This window comes from Epinephelus moara, chromosome 20, assembly GCF_006386435.1.
Source record: "Epinephelus moara isolate mb chromosome 20, YSFRI_EMoa_1.0, whole genome shotgun sequence".
Taxonomy (NCBI): Eukaryota; Metazoa; Chordata; class Actinopteri; order Perciformes; family Serranidae; genus Epinephelus; species Epinephelus moara.
The window spans coordinates 13058865-13077430 of record NC_065525.1 but is presented as its reverse complement, the minus strand read 5'-3'; the positions used below and the strand labels follow the sequence as shown (position 1 = coordinate 13077430).

Genomic DNA, 18566 nt, shown 5'->3' with positions numbered 1-18566 from the left:
AAGGGTTTGACTAATAATAATAATAATAATAATACACATTATAGTTCATGTGTATTATTATTACATTGCTATCATTATATTTTGCATTATTACGGTATAATAATGATGAGTACGATTAGAATATATAAAATATAAGTTAGTCGCTTTTTTAAAGAAAAACAACAACAAACAGACAAACAAACAAAAAAAAAGCCCACCTGTCTGTCATTATTGTCATTAGCCTGTCTGGTCCTCCATCATGAACATCATCATCGTGTCGTCATTATTATCGCTAACGCCCCTCAGCGGAGGCCTCTGATTGGTCAGGACTGTAACTGTAGCCCCCCCTCGCCCCCCCACCCCCCTCTGTCCCGCCGAGCAAACAGTTGAGCAACAGCGGCCCTATCTTATCATTTATCGGCTGTCTAGGTTAGCTTTGTCCCGGCGGGGACACCGTGTTATCGTGTTAAATAGGCGCTGTAGCTCCAGGAGACACGTCGGCTGTTTTTGCGGTCACATTTTGAATGTGTGTAGTGAACCTCCTTCCCCCGCCCCCGGGCAAACGGTAACGTCAGGAGGCAGAGACAGACACAGAGGAGATCAGCCAGCAGATAGTTTGTGTTCAGCTGGCTCTGTACTCCGAGCTAACTTTTGGGGAGTTAAAAAGACGTAGCTAACCGCTAGCTTCACAGAAAACACCGCGACGGGAGACGTTAACGGACGTTACAGCGCTTTTTTTAGCAGCTCGTTGTGAAGCTTACAACGTCAGCCTTATCAACATGGTGACTTTGTCATCTGTAATAAGACCCCTGGCTGCTCAGCTCCACCGGCAGCTCGTCAGACACGCCAGGAGTCACCGGATAACACCAGTCAGGAGATGCAACCTCACGGCGTGCTCAAGCAAATATGTGCTGTCGCAGGGTAAGTTGGACTCAGTGTTTTCCCTTTATACCAGCAGCTCATTATCATGCAGCCTCAGAGGAAACATTTAAATGTCACACATTTCCGCATACAGTGGCAGTGTGTGTATCAGCACGGCTGTGATTTGGGTTATTTTGGTTTCATCCAGCTCTCAGGCCTGTTATTGTGGGTCACACAGCATCAATTAATGGTCACTTTTGTTGTCATCCGTAAACGTGCATGGGAGAGCATTGGAAAGCCTGGACTGGACTTTCATCTGCACTGGATCTGTGGTCAGACACACTGTGTTGACCCAGCCGTGTGTGGGTGAAGCAGATCCCAGGTCCAGGTTTTCCAAACAGGCATTGATATCCCTCATATAGGGGCCTTGGATGCTCTTTGACCTACATATAGGGGCCTGTATGTCAGATCACTATACATGTATAGTGTCAGACATTTTGTTTTTAAATGCACACAGACATTTAGTGCCATCTGAAAAATGATCTGTAAGATCCTCAATAAGAATGTATCCTTATTGAGGTTTGATATTCTCATGTATCCAGCTATCGCACTTGGACGGATCATGTGACATGATCATGTGATGTAACATGTTAATAATGTATGATACTGCAGTTGTAGGATGCACCCGCAGTCATGATAAACATGTTCCATCTAACTTGAAGAGGACTTGCTTCCTGTACATGTTTGCATGCCAGACCCCTGGTATGAGTCATCTCCCTTAGTTTTGATGTGCCCATAGAATATTCGTGGCACCCAAGCTCGTCTGACAAGTCCCAGCAACTTCCTCACCGCACCCTTACATGAAGCTTGTCTTGTTCACCATGTCATGCCAAGGACAGCCTCAGAGTCAACATGCAGAATGGTTGAAAGTGGAAAACAGGCCCGTGCAGCAGAGCTTTTATGTTCAACCGTGATAATAAATAGTTCATATTTAACTTTAACAAGCTTATTGTACTGGACACTGTCTGTCCACAGCTTTATGGACGTGCTTTTGGTTTGGCTTTGAAGCGGTTTGTTAGAAATTAGAGGTCTCGTGCCTGTCTGTTGGACTGCCCTGTGATCTGTCCTCATGCTATTTTATTTTGTAAAGAGACTGCTTTCCCTACTTCTCAGGTGAAAACATCTGACTTACAGGAAAGTGATGCAGTCTGTTTCCCTGAAGTAGGGAGGCACAGTGCCATCTTTTTAACATGCAAGGTCAGAGTTGAGAAATCAGATCCTTGAGTTGAGCCTTTCAGCCATTTCCTCATCTCATACAGGTTACAAATCTTGCCTCCTTCAGTGAATTTAACGTATTTATACTTAACATAAATCTCTTACCTAAAGACTCTGAGAAGAACTTGTCAGGTATAGCACACAGCCTGCAAGCAAGTGCTGCCAGAAAACCTCAACTTAGGAAACATAAGTCTCATTAAGACACACTTACACTCACTCTAATGTTAAAAATTGACTTCAGTCTCACGTGGGACGTCTTGTCTGCTTTTATAGTTGTTTAACTTATGGTATGGTTGCATGGTAGTGCAGTGCAGACTTTTTAAATAGATGTGCACTTTCACCTGCTGTGTGCAAGTTGATTTTCATACTGCACAGAAATATATGGAAACCAGCGGCCACCTGGAAGGTATGAAAAACACATTTACAAATTCAAAACCCCAGCTTTGAAAACAGTGTCAAGTTATGTAAATTTCTCCTCCTTCAAACCAAAGCCACACCTTGTGCTAAACTATTTGGCTCAACATGTGTGGCTGTGTTTGCAATTAGACAAAAAGCTCTTATTGGAAAGTCTCTCTGTGTTCGTCTTTTAGTTTTTTGTATTATTTGACCGAATCTCACATATATGGGTATGTATTATTACCTCAACTTTCCTACAGCTGCATCAAAGCTGTGTCGATTTACTGCCAATGCAAACCAACATTTCCCACTGATGTTGCTTGGCATTAAACATTTCCACCTCAGAAGATGATTATTCTAAAGCAGTCATTGGAAATTTAATTATAACTAAAGTTGAAATTTTAATCTGCAACCCTGCCACATTGTGCAGCTATATATGCCAAAAAATACATTTCTCCATATTCCTATATCAAAATCCAATATTTTCTTCCTGCAAAACAAATAAGATGTGTGCTTACCTAAACTATTACCAACCAATTCAGTCAACAATATCAAGACATCCACTCATCAATCAATCTGAAACTTAAAGAAGCACAGAGCTGAGATTAAGTCAGCTACATAGCAACAGCATCATGTGATGATGTGTCATCGTTTCCCCAAAATACCGTGGTTACAGGCCCTCTGGCTAGAATTTATTCACTTTGATTAAAGTGGTATCTGTTACAGCTCCAGATTGTGTGCAAGGCATTTTACAGTGGACTGCCTCAGTCACTAACGTCACATAGGGCATGTGCTTCGTCTCTTTCACCATGACGGATACCACTAGTTCTCCAGTATGCTTGCACTGTCAGGGTCTCATTGTTATGATGTGCCTGCTTTTCAATGATCAGATTAAATTCCTCCCAGTTTTATATCCCGCCGACCTATCCTGTTTCACTAGTAGAAAATGCGTCACAATACTGAAGCTAGATATTCTCGAAATGCTGTTTCATCTGGAATTAGGTAGTGGTTTAAAAGGAGGTCCACAGGATGTGGCCATTTTCTGTGTCATTTATGAATCAGGTTGCATCTGGCACAGAAGGAGAAACTTCACTTTCACTCTCCAATCTCAAACATGCACATACTACAAGATTTGAAAATAGTGATGCATCACACACTACAGGATATTATTAAGATTATCATGCCAGAGGGAGCAGGAACTCATGTTATCTCATGGGGATGCAGATGTAAACAAAATGGAGACTGGTGTGGTGCGATAGCTTGAGATAAACAAAAGCAAAAGGCTTAACGAGTCTGGATGAGAAAATGGTTGAAATGGTCACCACAAGCTGTTTTTTGGTGAGATTTTAGTGTCAGTTTAATGTCTTTCAAGGCTAGCTAATGTTAGCCTAAAGAGCTAGAGTGTTTGCCGTTGCATGGCAACACCGTCAGCTGCTCCACACTGATTTCATCATAACCGTAATCATCCAGATGTTTGCAGTTATCAGGGCGGCCGTGATGAGTCTGTGAGGTTCAAGACTGGATCTGTAAACGCCTCACATTAAGATCCCAGACTGAGTTTCTCCTCCAGTTGTCGGGAGTGGTGAATTGGGGATAAATCGTCTCAGAACTCCTATAGTCTGAGCCCGGCTCCAACATGTCATCGAGATAATCAAGGCCTTTCACCTTTCTGTGCTGTCCTGTGGAAAAACATTTGCACCTTGCCAGCATAGCTTGAATGATTGTGGTTGCTCACAGCACAGCTCAGAGGTCTGATACTGGCTGTAGGTGAAGGATACTATTTCCAGGTTTTTATCTGTCATTTTCGCTAAATTAATCATTGCTCTGCCACTGCCCAATCTTGCTCAAGGGTACAACAGGACAGATGTATGTTGCAGGAATGAAATAAGCTTTCAGGTTCTTGTGGCGGCAGATGCAGAAGACTCAGCTGGTGTTTCAGAGCTCTTCATACACACTTGTCATTTTCTGATTCCAGACATCTGGTAATCATGTGACACTTTCAGGAGCACTGCAGAGTGACACCGTGACACTGCCACGCATCCGAACAACTTCACAGCTGATAATTAGTCAGTGAATGAGCGTGAATGACTTTGTAAGCAGCTCTTTTGTGTTCAGGCAATAACAGCGTCAGGCAGCCAACTCCCCCAGGAGGAGCTGCTGAAATCTGATGAAGATGAGGGTCATCTCTCAGTCAGACCTGTTCAGCTTGGCACTCAGTGGAAACCTTAATCCTCGCGCTGAATGAAAGGAGAGGAAAACAATAGACAGTGTTGTTTTTGCACCTTTTGATACACTTGAAAGATTTTTTCTTAAGATCTTGGTCAGGAGTGGGAGGAAAAGTATCTTTTGAACTGACCTTTTTGAGCTAAGTAGCGGCGTTAATGCTTTGTGGGTGGATTCAAGGGTAAAGGAAAATAAGAAGGAGGGGGGTAGGGAAATCAAGCGGAGTTTCAAGTAATTAGAAGTCAGGTCTCTTGACAGACATTGGCCTGAGCTGGCGATTTGACCGGCCAGAGGTCCTGGTCTGATTCCCCCGCTGTGGAGTTGAGCTGGGGGCGTGCCAGGACATTCCGTGTGTCACTTTCTGTACAGCCAACCCACTTCTCTCTTATTTTGTGATTTCCTTTTAGGAAAAAAACGGTAAGAGGACTAGAAGGAAGTACTATTGCTCACTTGCTCCTTTTTCATTCAGTTCCTTGACACGGCTCAAGGAAGGAGAAGGATTGCTGTGTGTCTATCTAGCACTGACTCTGTGCAGTTTTTTTATTCATTTAAAAAGGATTTTTTTCCTTTTCAAAATGGACTGTGTTAGAATGCGGGAAGCAGCTGAGTACAACATGAAAAGTAGGTGTCAGCATTTTTTGTTTCCAGTTTTTTGTCTGTCATTTTCGTGGACAGCAGGCCCTGTAAATTTCTAGGTGTTTTACATTTTTAATTTGTCTGACTTTTCTCATTGATTTACTTCCCCTCCTCCTCCTCCTCCTCCTCCTCCTCCTCCTCCTTCTTCTTCTTCTTTTCCTTGTCTCCTTCAGTGCATCCCATGTGGCAGGGACCCCTCGCGGTACCAGGAGGTGATCGTCAGTCTCCCATCGACATCGTTGTGCGAAAGAGCGTCTTTGATTCGGAGCTGAAGCCTCTGGTCACTGATTATGACCCGCAGACCTGCCAACAGATCTGGAACAACGGCTACTCCTTTCTGGTCGAGTATGATGACACCACAGACAAATCAAGTAAGTTCTCTATGTTTATATTGTGATAAAAAAAAACTGAAGTGTATTTAAATCTGCTCAACCTTGCCATTAAAAAATGTAGGAAGTAAAATGATGGTTAGTTTTATATATGTTCCTCATTATTAACTACTAGATTGGGAGCAAGTCAGTAGTTTCCCTTTAAATCTGAACGGATTAAAAGGAAATCTTAGAAAGGGTAATGCATGTTTTAATCCACACGAGAATTATCTCCCTCTTCACCCCCTGTAAATAGCCCTCTGTCTGTTGGAAAATCCTGTAATCAATGCTACACTTAAAACTGCTGATAAAGACCACAGCCGTCACGTGGATCTGGTGACTGTCATGTGACTCGCGTGTCTGTCCTGACCTCAACAACTACTTTCTTCAAAGTGTTGGTCATTTTGGTTTAATTGCCGGGCTGCACCAAAATCACTACATAACTTTCCAAACCATCAGAAGTCTAAATATAAACCTTATTTTGCTTATATTACAAATGTTTTAAAGCTGCTAAATAAGCCACTTTATAGGTGTCACATGCCCTTTGTCTTTGTATTATGAGCTTAGTGTGGGACTGAGAGAACAAAAACAAGTGTTGCAAACAGTATTTTATTACCAGTAAAATAAACTAGGCATGGAGACACGTACCTTAGCAAGAGATTCAGTCTTTAAATGGATAGCTATGACTACAACTATATGTTATGCTGCATTATCTCCTCCTTATCTGTTGGTAGTATCACTGGTGGTGATTAACAGTGTACAGCCGCAGTAAAAAGACATTGCTTCACAGGTTGTTGTCTGTGCCATACAGTATTTCCTGGATGTTTGTAGGTCAGTGTTACTGCCTGAACAACATGTTCCTCAGTAGACGTCCTATCATCGTTTCCTCCTTTGTGAAGGAGGAAACACATACTATATTACCCAACACTAGACAGGCAGAGATATGATCTGATCCCTTTTGGGGCATGAACGTCCCATTGTTTTAAAAGAATTGTGAAATCTGTAAAAGTTTGATGCACTGATCTAGATGTCCTTCTCCTCTCTGGTGCAGCGCTGAAAGGAGGCCCCCTGCAAGACAAATTCCGGTTGTGCCAGTTCCACTTCCACTGGGGGGAGAGCAACGCCTGGGGATCAGAGCACACCGTGGACAGGAGACTGTTTCCTGCAGAGGTACTGGGCTGTAACTTTCATACACTGGCACACAGCAGGTAGTGAGCATAAAACGTCAACCATACCTATAGGGACTGGGATGCTGCACATTTCTGAAATATTGTCAAGAACATGAGAGAGAGAGAAAAGGAAAGTTGATGTAAAACAAACAAAAAAAACAGACAGGAAGAGGGATATATCTCTTGTTATGATATTATAATAATAAAATCTACAATATATAATATATACTTCAAAGTATATGACAGTACTGTAGAACATCAACAAAACATCACGCAGCCAAAGCCACTCTGACGCAGTGATACAGTTAAAGCCTTTCGAGTTTTGTCTGTTCCTTTGGTTGATGATGTTAGCTAGAGCCTGCTAGCCATCCTCAGTGATGACAATCCTGTAAACTGTTATGGGTGTGCATACACTGCTGTAGATGTAGATTTATAAAGTGACTAGGCTAATACATCGGCTGAAATCTGCTTATTGCAGATATGTCAGTGTCAGTGATGGCCACTAAGTAACCAGAATTTGAGCCAATATATTATTATTAGATTTTTATCAGATCTCCAAAATATTGATTTCATTCAGCCTGAAAAAAATCCAGTATTGGCATAAATTGTTAATATTTGTCCACAGACTGTCCTGACTTTATGTCAATGTCACCGGCTATCATCTGTGTCATTTACTGACTTAACAAAGCCTTTTTGTGCACATTATACTAACATTTCTTATAGTATGCAAACCAAAAAGGGATGATTTGATTGATTCGATATATTGCCGAACCCTATCCAGGTAGTAATCCCTTCAGTATACCTGGTTATATTAGGCCATGGTATTACTATCAGAGAGAACCTACAAATAAAATACTGGAATTACCTTTGCTATTAAGAAATATTTGTTCATTTTGCTCACTTGTATACAAAGCAATGACTATGTTTACATGTGCAAATTATTCTGGTTTGCCCTTTTTCTGAAAAAGACAGTATTCCCACTACACTGTTTACATAGCGAAGAAAAATTAATATTACGCTAATATTCCTGTCAGCATGCAGCCTACTCCAATTAATACACAGCAACATGTTGTTTATCTCATCGAAATATAGAAATGTAGAACAGCTGGAGCCGTTTGTCGTTTTGCTTCTTTGCATAAAAATAAGATTTTTTCAAAGTTTCCTACTGGTGGCGATCTTATGGACCTTGTTAACACAGCCTCCCTCTTTCATTACACCAACTACCTTCCTGAAAAGAAAAATTTTCACTTATTGAAAAACCTGTTGATATCCAAGTCTTTCATAATGTCTAAACGTAGGTGTATTATTTTTTCCACCTAGAAATTTGGGCTTTTCTTTTTGGCATGCATTTAAACCCCAGCCTTGTGAAGTATTGGCGAGTTGGTTTGTATTCAACGCATCCATGACAACGCACAGAGCTGACCATAGACAGACAAGAAGCTGGTCTGTCTTACACAGGAACAATATTGTGTTAAGCAATAGCTTTTTGAGGCATTTTTGAAGCAGTTGTAGATACAAGGCCAGACTCATGTCACTGCACAAGTGCATCATTACATTTAACAGCAGTATCTGTGCATCTTTGGCTTTGTTGTGCACACCCTTTGTTGTTGCTCTGAAAAAGACCTGCTTGCTCTGCTGGAATAATGTAGCGTGTTAAGTACAGAGGCCCTGCAGTCACATGTATGGCAGGTGTATGTGTGTGTGTGTGACCATGTGACCTGAGCACTGAATGGAAAAAGTCCGGTATGTAGGTCTCAAGAAACCAGGTAAGAGAGGAAGAGAGAGTGACTTGCATCATAATTAGCAGTAACTTTTCCACTCGACAGAATGTTCTCTTAAGGGTTAAAAGAAAAACGGAGAAATGGAATAAAGCAAGTGAAACTCTGCACTGTTTAAACAGTGTAAATGTTGACTTACTTTGCAGTCCCGTTTATTTTCTGTTCACGTGTCCGTCTTGAAATAATGCCTGGAAAAATACTGAGAGTATTGTATCGATGACATCAAGCAGAACGGGATTTATTTTGCTATGTCTATACTCTGTCTAAAGCCAAATCCAAACATAGGCAGGGTATTGGTCTCCCAGTGGGTGCTGTGTGAAGCTGGTATTGTAGTCCAGCCTCAACGTTTCACCACAGTACATCTATTTTCGTATTGTTCCATTAACTTCAGCACACTTACGTGACAACAGGTTCCACTGACTGTGCATGTGTGCGTGTGTGTCCTCTCCCAAGCCCTTGGTGGTGTTGGGAATGTGTCCATGACGTCGTTGTCATCACTCAGCAGTCTTTGAATGCATGTGTGCAGAGTGTCAAGTTGCAGCCCTGACTGCAGCTTTGTGCTGCCTTGGCATGTAAATGGATGCTTTTATGCACATGTGTTTGCTGTCAGTGACAGTGTGCAGGTGGTTAGAGCTGTGGTTGGATCTAATTGTGTTAGTCGTCATGTATTGTCTGTTCCTGATCACAGAAAATGACCGAAATGCACATTTTCAGTTGTTAATTCTGCAATAGTTGGCTTTCACTGGTAGTTTTGAATATGCACAAAGACGTCTGCTCCTCAGTAACACATGCTGTTAATTGTACCTCCACTTATGGCAGTGATACTCAACGTACTTTAATAGTTAACAATGTATTTTATGTCATGCACAAAACAAATTCAAACTTAGTCACAAGACTAAACTCAAGACTAAAATTAAGGAGAGGAGGAATTAATGGGTCATTTCAAGGACAAAAGTGTGCTGGGGATCAGGGCAGAGGGGTTTCAAAGGTGAAAGTTATGGTTTACCGTCACACACACAGTCTCATGATGTGTTAATATGCTGTGTGTTCTCAGCTCCACTTGGTCCACTGGAACTCTGACAAATACAGTCTGTTCGAGGAGGCAGTGATGGAGGACAACGGTTTGGCTGTCATTGGTGTCTTTCTTAAGGTACAGCACACACACACACACACACACACACACACACACACACACACACACACACACACACACACATTGTTCTAAATCCCTGCCTTGATTAAAGAGGAAACACTGATTGATGTACACAGATACAGTTTGCCTTGTTGACACTGTACACCTGCATAATCTGTTGCTCATTAGTGACCTGTTTATGTGAGGCAGTTCTTTACACATTCTGTGGTATGTGTTGTTTATGCAGTTTAAACTGTGACTACAATCCAGATTAACGTCTAATCCTTGTGTAGGTGGGAAAGAGACACGAGGGGCTGCAAAAACTGGTCGACGCTCTGCCTGCTATCAGACACAAGGTTAGTCCACTCACACACCACATCTCTGTGTGTTGTAGGATGATGTGCTGATTCCTAAACTGTACTCAATAGTGACCTAACATGCTGACCCTAACAAAATCCATTGCAAAAACGGCAGTGAATGGTAGTTACACTTCATTAGAGGATAAATACTGACCCCCTCTAGTGGTGCAGTAGAGACGCTACAGTGGTGGTTAGGCTGGCCTCTGTCACAGGAATTACAATATGACAGCACTGAAGTGTTTTTCAAAATACTACTATTTGTGAGATGTCATTTTTGCATGCTGCACAACTACACAATGTCAGCCCTTTTTTTTTAAAGTATGTTTTCTAAACAGACTTCAAAGAAAGTGATACATAGTGCAGGTAGCCATTGCAAAACAGAGGTGTGAGTTTTTCTAGAATGTAAGTTTTTCATCCCATAAACAAAAATAGGAACAAACAGCACATTACGAACCAATTGTGAACGAACACCTTTCCAAATGTCCTTGTGAGTACAAATCACACTGTCTTAAGTGCAGGAAGAGATGATGAAGAAGAGAATAATTAAGAAAATAAGATAAAATAATAATAATAAAAAAAATAGAATATAAATTAAAAGTAGGGGCGAGGGGATAAGAAGAGTTATTGAGCAAATTAATTGTCTATCTGAGTTAGCAAACACAACGAAATCAGCTTTAGTTAGCCTGCCTACAAGAGGGGACACACCAAAGACAGCAGTTAGGGGACATGGGTTTAAGGGAATCTTAAGAACCCCAGAGAGGGTGTCAAAAATGCAACTAAAAGGAGTTAAGCTTTCGGCAAGAGAAGAATGTGTGTGTATGGTCTGCTGGGGTAAGAGAGCACCTGATACACGAGTCGTCAGCACCAGGAAATAATTTCTTCAGCTTGGCCCTAGTGTAGCGGACCCTGTAAACCACTTTCACAATGTCAGCCCTTAAAGTAACACAGAAGTAAAGTACTGAAGATGAACTACATACAGTATTGTATGTTATTTATTACTTAAGAATTTGCTACTTTAGAATGCATACGTCTTTATGCTAAAACAGCACACACTGTAGTGGTTATTAGAAGTTATATAAAGATAGGCTATTGAAAAAAACAACAAAAAACAGTTTTTTACATATATATTTATGTGTTGGTGGTTGTGCATGTTTAAGGTGACTCACTGGAGGTCATAGTTTGCCCTCTTGTCACACCACTGCTATCACACTGCTTATCTGTAATAGTGTCTGATAAGGTTGGTATTTATCCAGTAAGAGGAAATGCAACAGACTCACTGTGCAACAGTTAAGTAACATATTTTATATTGGATAATACTGTAATTAGATAATGGTTGTAGTATTTGGATGATAGCTTCAGTCTTTTATCATTATATTAGTCTGTGTTGTAATGACACAGATTGGGATTTTAGCACATTTTCTGTTTCAATTACAAGAATGAGTGTGAACAGTGAAACAAGTCGCAGCTATATTCTTTCTTGTCTCTGTACTGTAACATTAAAATAATTCCACACACAGCTTAAATGACCACATTTCCTTCCTGTGTGTCTCTCTGTCCATAGGGCAGTGTAGTGGAGTTCACCAGGTTCGACCCTGGCTGTCTGTTACCCACCAACACTGATGACTACTGGACCTACCACGGCTCTCTGACAACACCCCCTCTGACAGAGTCTGTCACCTGGATCGTTATGAAGCAGCATATAGAAGTCAGCCATGACCAGGTGTGTGTGTGTGTGTGTGTGTGTGTGTGTGTGTGTGTGTTTTTAACCAGATATTTCTTTACATGGGTTATTGTCAGTGTTTGCAATATGGCTTTAATGTTTTATCATATTTTAATATTGATGTACGCCCTTAGAGGGACAGTTCACCCCCAAAATCGAAAAATACTTATTTTTCATTTTACCTGTAGTGCCATTTATCAATCTAGATTGCTTTGGCGTGAGTTGCTGAGTGTTTAAGATATCAGCCATAGAAATGTTTGCGTTTTCTCCAATATAATGGAACTAGATGGCACTCAGCTTGTGGTGCTCAAAGCAGCAAAAATATATATTTTAACTTGTTGTTCTGCTGCCTCCAATACCCCTTTTCAACATTCATGGGCTGGCTTGGCTTAGTTTAGTTTGGTTTGGCCCATCAGCCCAGTGTGGCAGGGATTCGTGTCTCCATTACAACAGGGCTACCCTCTTGAAGGTGTGTCTTTAACTCATGACAACTTTTCTTGATGTTTAAAAGCAGCGGGCCGATCCACAGCTGAAGTCCCCCGTTTTTTTGCTGCATGTGTTTTTCCTTTACTCGGCACAGCAGGTATAATAAGTTTATCCGTTGGAGGTGAACTGTTTGCAGAGGTGCAGTATGATTCTGTTGTCTGCAGCTCTTCATCTAACTGTGGCTGTCCCTACTTTTACTTTTACTTCCTTGCAGTAGCAGTAGATATGTTTTATCGAAGAACAGCCTCTATGTTCAGTGATAAATACGTTTTATTTCCTATAGATTCTTCACAATAAAAGCCCCCCATTATTTTGTTAAGTAAAAGCTTTTATTGAGAAGCAGCATCATAAGGAAATGCTGGGTTTTCATCAGCAGTAACTTAAAGCAACTTGTACAGCTGAAAGTGAACATGAAACAGTAAAATAAAGCAGATGCCTGAAGAAAAAACAGGACGCAGGATAGAAACTAAACTCCACACCACAGGGATTCAGTTAGATGCTACGAAAGTACAGAAACTGAACACAGAGTTTTGCAACACGCATGCTTGTTTCAGGGGAAGAACAGGGGTCATCAGGGATTGGCTGCTGTTGGCAAGATGTCATTGCTTCCCTCATGGAGGCAGAGAGCACCCTTTTGGCCCTACCCCAGGGAAGGTCTATCTCTGGTGCAGCTTGGCATGTTAAAACTGACAAAGGAAACTCAAATTGATGTGGCATGGTTTGACTCGACACAGCCAAAAGTGAGAAAGGAAAAGGCCTGCAAGCAGTAAGCAATCATTTAAATTAGCTTTAAGCTGAGCTAAATGTAAACCAACCACTAGAGGGCTCCTGTTGTCTTTCAGAGTAAAGCTCAGTGTGTTCTCTAGTGTTTCCTTCAGTAGCGTTAAACGGTAATCGTTTTCGGTAGCGTGACATAATTGCTGCAACCCTTATCATTGTTGGGGCGTGTTAAATATTTAAACAACGTAGGAAGTTACAGCCGAACAAACCTGCATGGCAGCATTTTGTGCCTTATGGCATGCGAACTCTATTAGTTTTAGACAAGGTGAATCAGCCTGTACGTGTTTTGTTTGTTCAAGACGCCTCATCCCTTTTTTGACCTTCTCCTTTGCTCCCTTTAGCTGGCGGTCTTCCGGAGCCTTCTTTTCACCTCAGCCGAGGAGGAAGTGCAGAAGAGTATGGTGAACAACTTCCGTGTGCAGCAGGCACTCTGCGGTCGCACGGTGCGTTCTTCATTCACTCCTTTCCTGCAGACGGAGCCATCAGCCGAAGGCGATAAGCATTCCCACTGACGCTGCTAGACACAGTAACACGCCATGACCACCGTTACACACAGTGACCGTCAGAAAACTACCGTTACTCTGTCATCAACTGTCCAGACACCCCCCCCTTTTTTTAAACTCTGTCACAATCAAATGTTTCTCATCACATTTAAAACAGAAATCATATTTTTAAGTATGACAAAGTATCCTGTGAGGATCTTCAGTCATACTTATTTCTGTTTATCTCTCATGGAGTGAGCATATTGTATTTATTTTTCATTACAAAGGGTGAACAGTTTTACACGGAGGGTGTAGGGATACTTCTGTTTCTGTGAAGTTGAGGTTTTAATTCTCTTTGTATTTTTTTAGATTGTGGTTTGAGTGTTGCAGACCAATAACCAATAAGGGATAGTTGCTGTGGGGGGAAAACAGTTTTACTGATTTTATTAACAAGATCGTATTTATTATACCTTTTACAGTTCATTCCGTTACTGTACATGGGTTTGTACCTGCGGCTCGGTGTAGAGAACAGCTGAGCTGAGGTAAAAACTGAACAACACTGTGTGCTGGCCACAGTCGGTACTACAGCAGCCTGCTCCGACTTCGTAGCAGTGATGTTTGTGTCCATAAAAGGAGGCCGCAGCTGCTGCGAAAGCCCGAGAGATTTTAACTGACTGGAGTGAGAATATATCATACATCTAATATTAACAAGGGCTTTTTTAAACCCTGTGTGGTGATTTGATGGAATTATCATTGATTTTGGCATCTACATATTAATAAGATGATTAGATTGTATGTTTTCTTTACCTGTTAAAAGGAGATTATACTCAATACAGTACATCTGACATTCAGAAACAACATGCAACATCCCTCATGTACAGTAGGGGTTTAAAGGAACTCTGCTGAGCCTTGGGTCTTCTACAGAAATAACTGTTAAATATGTTACCGATATGCACAAGTTACTGTAGCACAAACGTGTTTTACGAATATTCTGATTGAAAGAAGTCGTTCTCTTCCATGACTCTTACACTAGTTTCAAGAACCATAACCACAGTGCCTTAAATATTCTTGGTGTGAATCACTGCAATGGGGCAGAGTTTCACCAACACAAACGTGTCATACAAATCACAAACATGTTTGAGCATGATCGGTATCTCCATTCCACAACTCTTCCAAGCAGCTATGGTTCAACTGCAGTGGTTGGTGGTTGCCCAGAGACACAGTCAAGGCTTGGCTGATACTTACTATGATCCTTTTTGAATGGAGTAAATGGAATCAGTCAAGTCTAGCGTTTAAAACATGTTGCAGTGCTTCAGCTGATGAGTTCAGGAACACAGTAGAGAAGTTGAGTTGAGACTGATTGAATCAAGGAGGAAACTGTTGTTGTCATTCGTCTGTCTGATTTAGTTAGTTTTATGTTGTCTCACATTGGTCTGGCTGAAGATTAATCGGAGACTAATCAGATTTTACTATTTTTGGTTTCGGAAAGGGCTTAAAGAGTTACAAATATTGTACTTTAATGCAGAATATCTAAACTACTTTTGAATTACTTTTTTTGAATTCAAAATAAAGTCAAAACACACAAAGAATCCCATCATGAGTAGCTGGTAGACTCATGATATTATAGAGGATACTAAGATCAACAGTTGACACAGTGGGACAAACTTTTCCACAACAGCCTCGTGCATCAAAGCGCCTGTCTAGCAGTGTCTAAAAATATGTTTATATTGGCTCCCACTTTAGACCGCTGATGTCATTTCCTGGCTAGCCTCAGTTGCAGTAGCATCTGTAACTCAGTGCTGCTTCTCATTCAGGATTTCTTTCACGTGTCTGTCAGAGAAAAGCAACTTCCTGGGGTTTACTCTCCATATTTTAAATCAAAATGGCTTCCACCACAGCCGCTGCTATTACAAATCAAAAAACTTTTAATTCATCTTGAAAAAAAATCTCTCTTTAAAGTAAGTTTTCCAGTTTTCTAACTGTAATGGCTGCTGTCTGAAATCTACCGCATTTACCCCTCTTCACTAATGAGTGTGTTTACATGGACATGATAACTTGTTTATGATTAGATCATGTAAACAACATGTTCCGTTTACGAGAAACCCAAGTATGCTAGCTGGAGTTCTCTGAAAGGAACTGAGATGTATACGGGGAATATGAGTAACCTGATTTCTCTGTGCTCGTGTAAACACCATATTCTGAATATGATCGTAACCAGGATAAGCCTCATGAACTGGTTATTCATGATCATGTAATCACACTCATTGTCAGTCTGAGCTACGAGCCTATGAAATAGTGTTTGTTAAAGCCCACTTTAAACCAGAGATATCAAATAAATGGTGATATAAGAAAAATGTCCTGCAAGCTACATGACATACTGTAGAGAAAGGCTCTTGTTTCAGTGCTGAATTTTTAGTTATTAGCGTAGTTAAAAATGTCAGCGACTGCGGCTCTATTTGAGCTATTCAAAGTAGACTTGATGTACACTCTACACTGAGGTAAATCAAGCTCTCCTCTGTGTGTTTTTCACCTAATCCAGTTACATTGCACACCCAGTGCTGATGAGGGTTTTAAATTAGGAGCAAGCTTATGCAGTGTTGCATCATATGAAGAAGTCTGGCAGTCCTCCTGCTCTGGCTCACATCCGGAAGTTGTGGTGCGCTGGGTGAATCTTACCATGCAGCACCATGAGAAAGAGAGGGAGAGGACTGTGGATAAGACCGTGAAGAGAGAGAAGAGGGCAGATGAAAAGTTATAAGAAAGGGGAATTAAAGTTCTGATTAGCTCACACTACATGAAATGATCCTTTTAGTTTGTCAGACATGTCTGATTTCACATCTTTTACTTCAGGGCAGGAACCCGTAATTGCACTACAAACCAGAAAACCACATCAAAGGAAAGTGCATTTGGCTACTTCTGAAATTATCCATGTGTGAAAGTTTCCTCCATTGAGGTGCAGTTGAGTTGAGGCAGGGGTGAGAGGTCACGGCTGTCTGTATAATCCCTGAGGAACAATGCAACTGTCCAAACTGGCCCTCCACCCCTTTAGAAATGGCACCCGGCTCCGTCTCCCTAGCAGGGCTTCCCAGTGGAGGTCCAGCATCATGCCGCACTGAATAGACTAACTGGATGTGTATTGAAAATATCTGACGCTCTGCGATGTGCTCTAAGTGATGTTAACTCGTCGTGAAGGCTGCATGTTTGCTAGATAAACACTGACGGAGATTAGCTGGTGTGGAAGTTGATGTGGCTCAGTAACACTTAGGAATGTTGCGTGGTTACTTTTTTTTTTCTTTACAGATGATGCAATACAGAATGTATGTTACTAACATGGAGACAAGGGACCCAGTACTGCCTTCATCTTGTACAGGTGTATTTTATTGATGTATTTGAGTTGTGCACCATGATCTGCCTTCATGTTTCATGGCATTTTATTCATGTTTATTTACTTATATGCCTTTTTTTAAACCATTGAATGCAATGAATATCAGTATATTCCAATGCAAATGTTAAATCTATGGAAAATGTTTCTCTATGTGGCCTTTGCTGTCGACGCTGAAGTCAGTGATATTGCATCAGAAATCCATTTAAGATGACTTTGTCACATGACTCAGTTTTATCTTCTGAAGTTTTTCATTTCACTTTTCATACTTTTTTTTTGGCATTTTCATCTGACTTGTATCATTGTCTTGCCTTTCTGAACATAAAACTATCATGGAATGCTGTCATCATGCTGCATTTTCCTCATGATCTTCCACACCCTCGGTTCATCTGTTCTTGCCTTCTGTTGTCCAGCGTGATGTTTTAGCAGGTGTATGCTGTACATAGTATGCAGTACATACTTTAGCTGTTTATTTGTGCAGTGGGCTGCCAACATTCCTGCCCTGCAGGGCTTCACTACGCCCCTCCACCTGGATGGCTCCATATTGGCCCCCATCCAGCTGTGCAACCAGGATGTGTTTTGCTCCCAGAGGCCCCTGCTCCTCAGGGGGAAATGTTGAAAACCACCTAAAGCTGTCACATGATATAGATGTAAAGATGATTTTAAAGAAACTGATATATTATTACATCATGTATAGCAATAAAGTGATGTGTGATGTAAGAAGGATGCATATCTCTGTGTGTTTTTACATTTGTGTCCCCTTGACACGAGTAGAAATGAGGTGGAGAGTGTTTTGCCATGCAAATGAAATTATAGAAAATACCAAACCTTCAATGTCCTGCTTTATAAACTGTCCTAAGAAATATATACATCACTATTGTTCCTCCAACTCCTCTATAAGCATGAACCAGGGCGGGGCACAAGTTTGAATTTTAAAAAAAATAATGTTGACCATTGCCTCTCTGTCTCAACCCCCACCCTATCCCCACTTGATACCTTTGAAACCCCCTGACACAGAGAGGGGATGTTTAGTGGCCCCCACCCAGACGCCTGGGGTGCTGAGGGTGGGTTGTTTACACTCTTTTATACACTGTTACCACGGCTGGGTGTAATTTTGGTCTCCACCTGATTCAAACCGAAGAAATGGCAATTGAAGCTGTCCTCTGTGGGTGTTTATTGTGCTTGGCTGCAGGGGATGAGGGGGTCTGAGTGTACCGGGACACACCAGTCTCTGCTGGGCTTCCCTTGATTGTATGAATGGACAGACTGACTGGAGACCCTGAAGCTTTGAACTGTACAAAGCATGTATACGTGTTTTTGTAGGAGGTGAACGAGAACACATTTCATAACCATTGCATGAAATGTGATTAACACTGGGACTTATACGGTATGTTTTTTTTTTTGTATGTGACCTACATAATATCTGAGCGAGAACTGAACATGTTGCGTAATTGGTAATATCAAAAAACTGCGGTTAACAATAATGTTTTCCTTATTGTCCAGAAAATCCCAATTAAAGTGAGCAGTACACCTGGGGCCT

At 41.3% G+C, this 18566-nt stretch overlaps 1 protein-coding gene across 2 annotated transcripts; it reads left to right on the top strand.

Moving 5' to 3' along the window:
* Nucleotides 1–376: 376 nt before the first annotated feature.
* On the top strand, nt 377–17750 carry ca5a (carbonic anhydrase Va). 2 transcript variants are annotated; one of them, XM_050072545.1, is made up of 7 exons: nt 377–900; nt 5544–5741; nt 6790–6908; nt 9740–9835; nt 10111–10173; nt 11738–11896; nt 13504–17750. In XM_050072545.1, the coding sequence occupies exons 1-7, from the start codon at nt 759–761 to the stop codon at nt 13672–13674; spliced, it is 948 nt and encodes a 315-aa protein (XP_049928502.1). In that variant the 5' UTR covers nt 377–758; the 3' UTR covers nt 13675–17750. The 2 variants fall into 2 exon arrangements, with proteins under 2 accessions (XP_049928502.1, XP_049928503.1); XM_050072546.1 differs by lacking the exon at nt 377–900 and adding an exon at nt 5002–5355.
* The last annotated feature ends 816 nt before the right edge of the window (nt 17751–18566 follow it).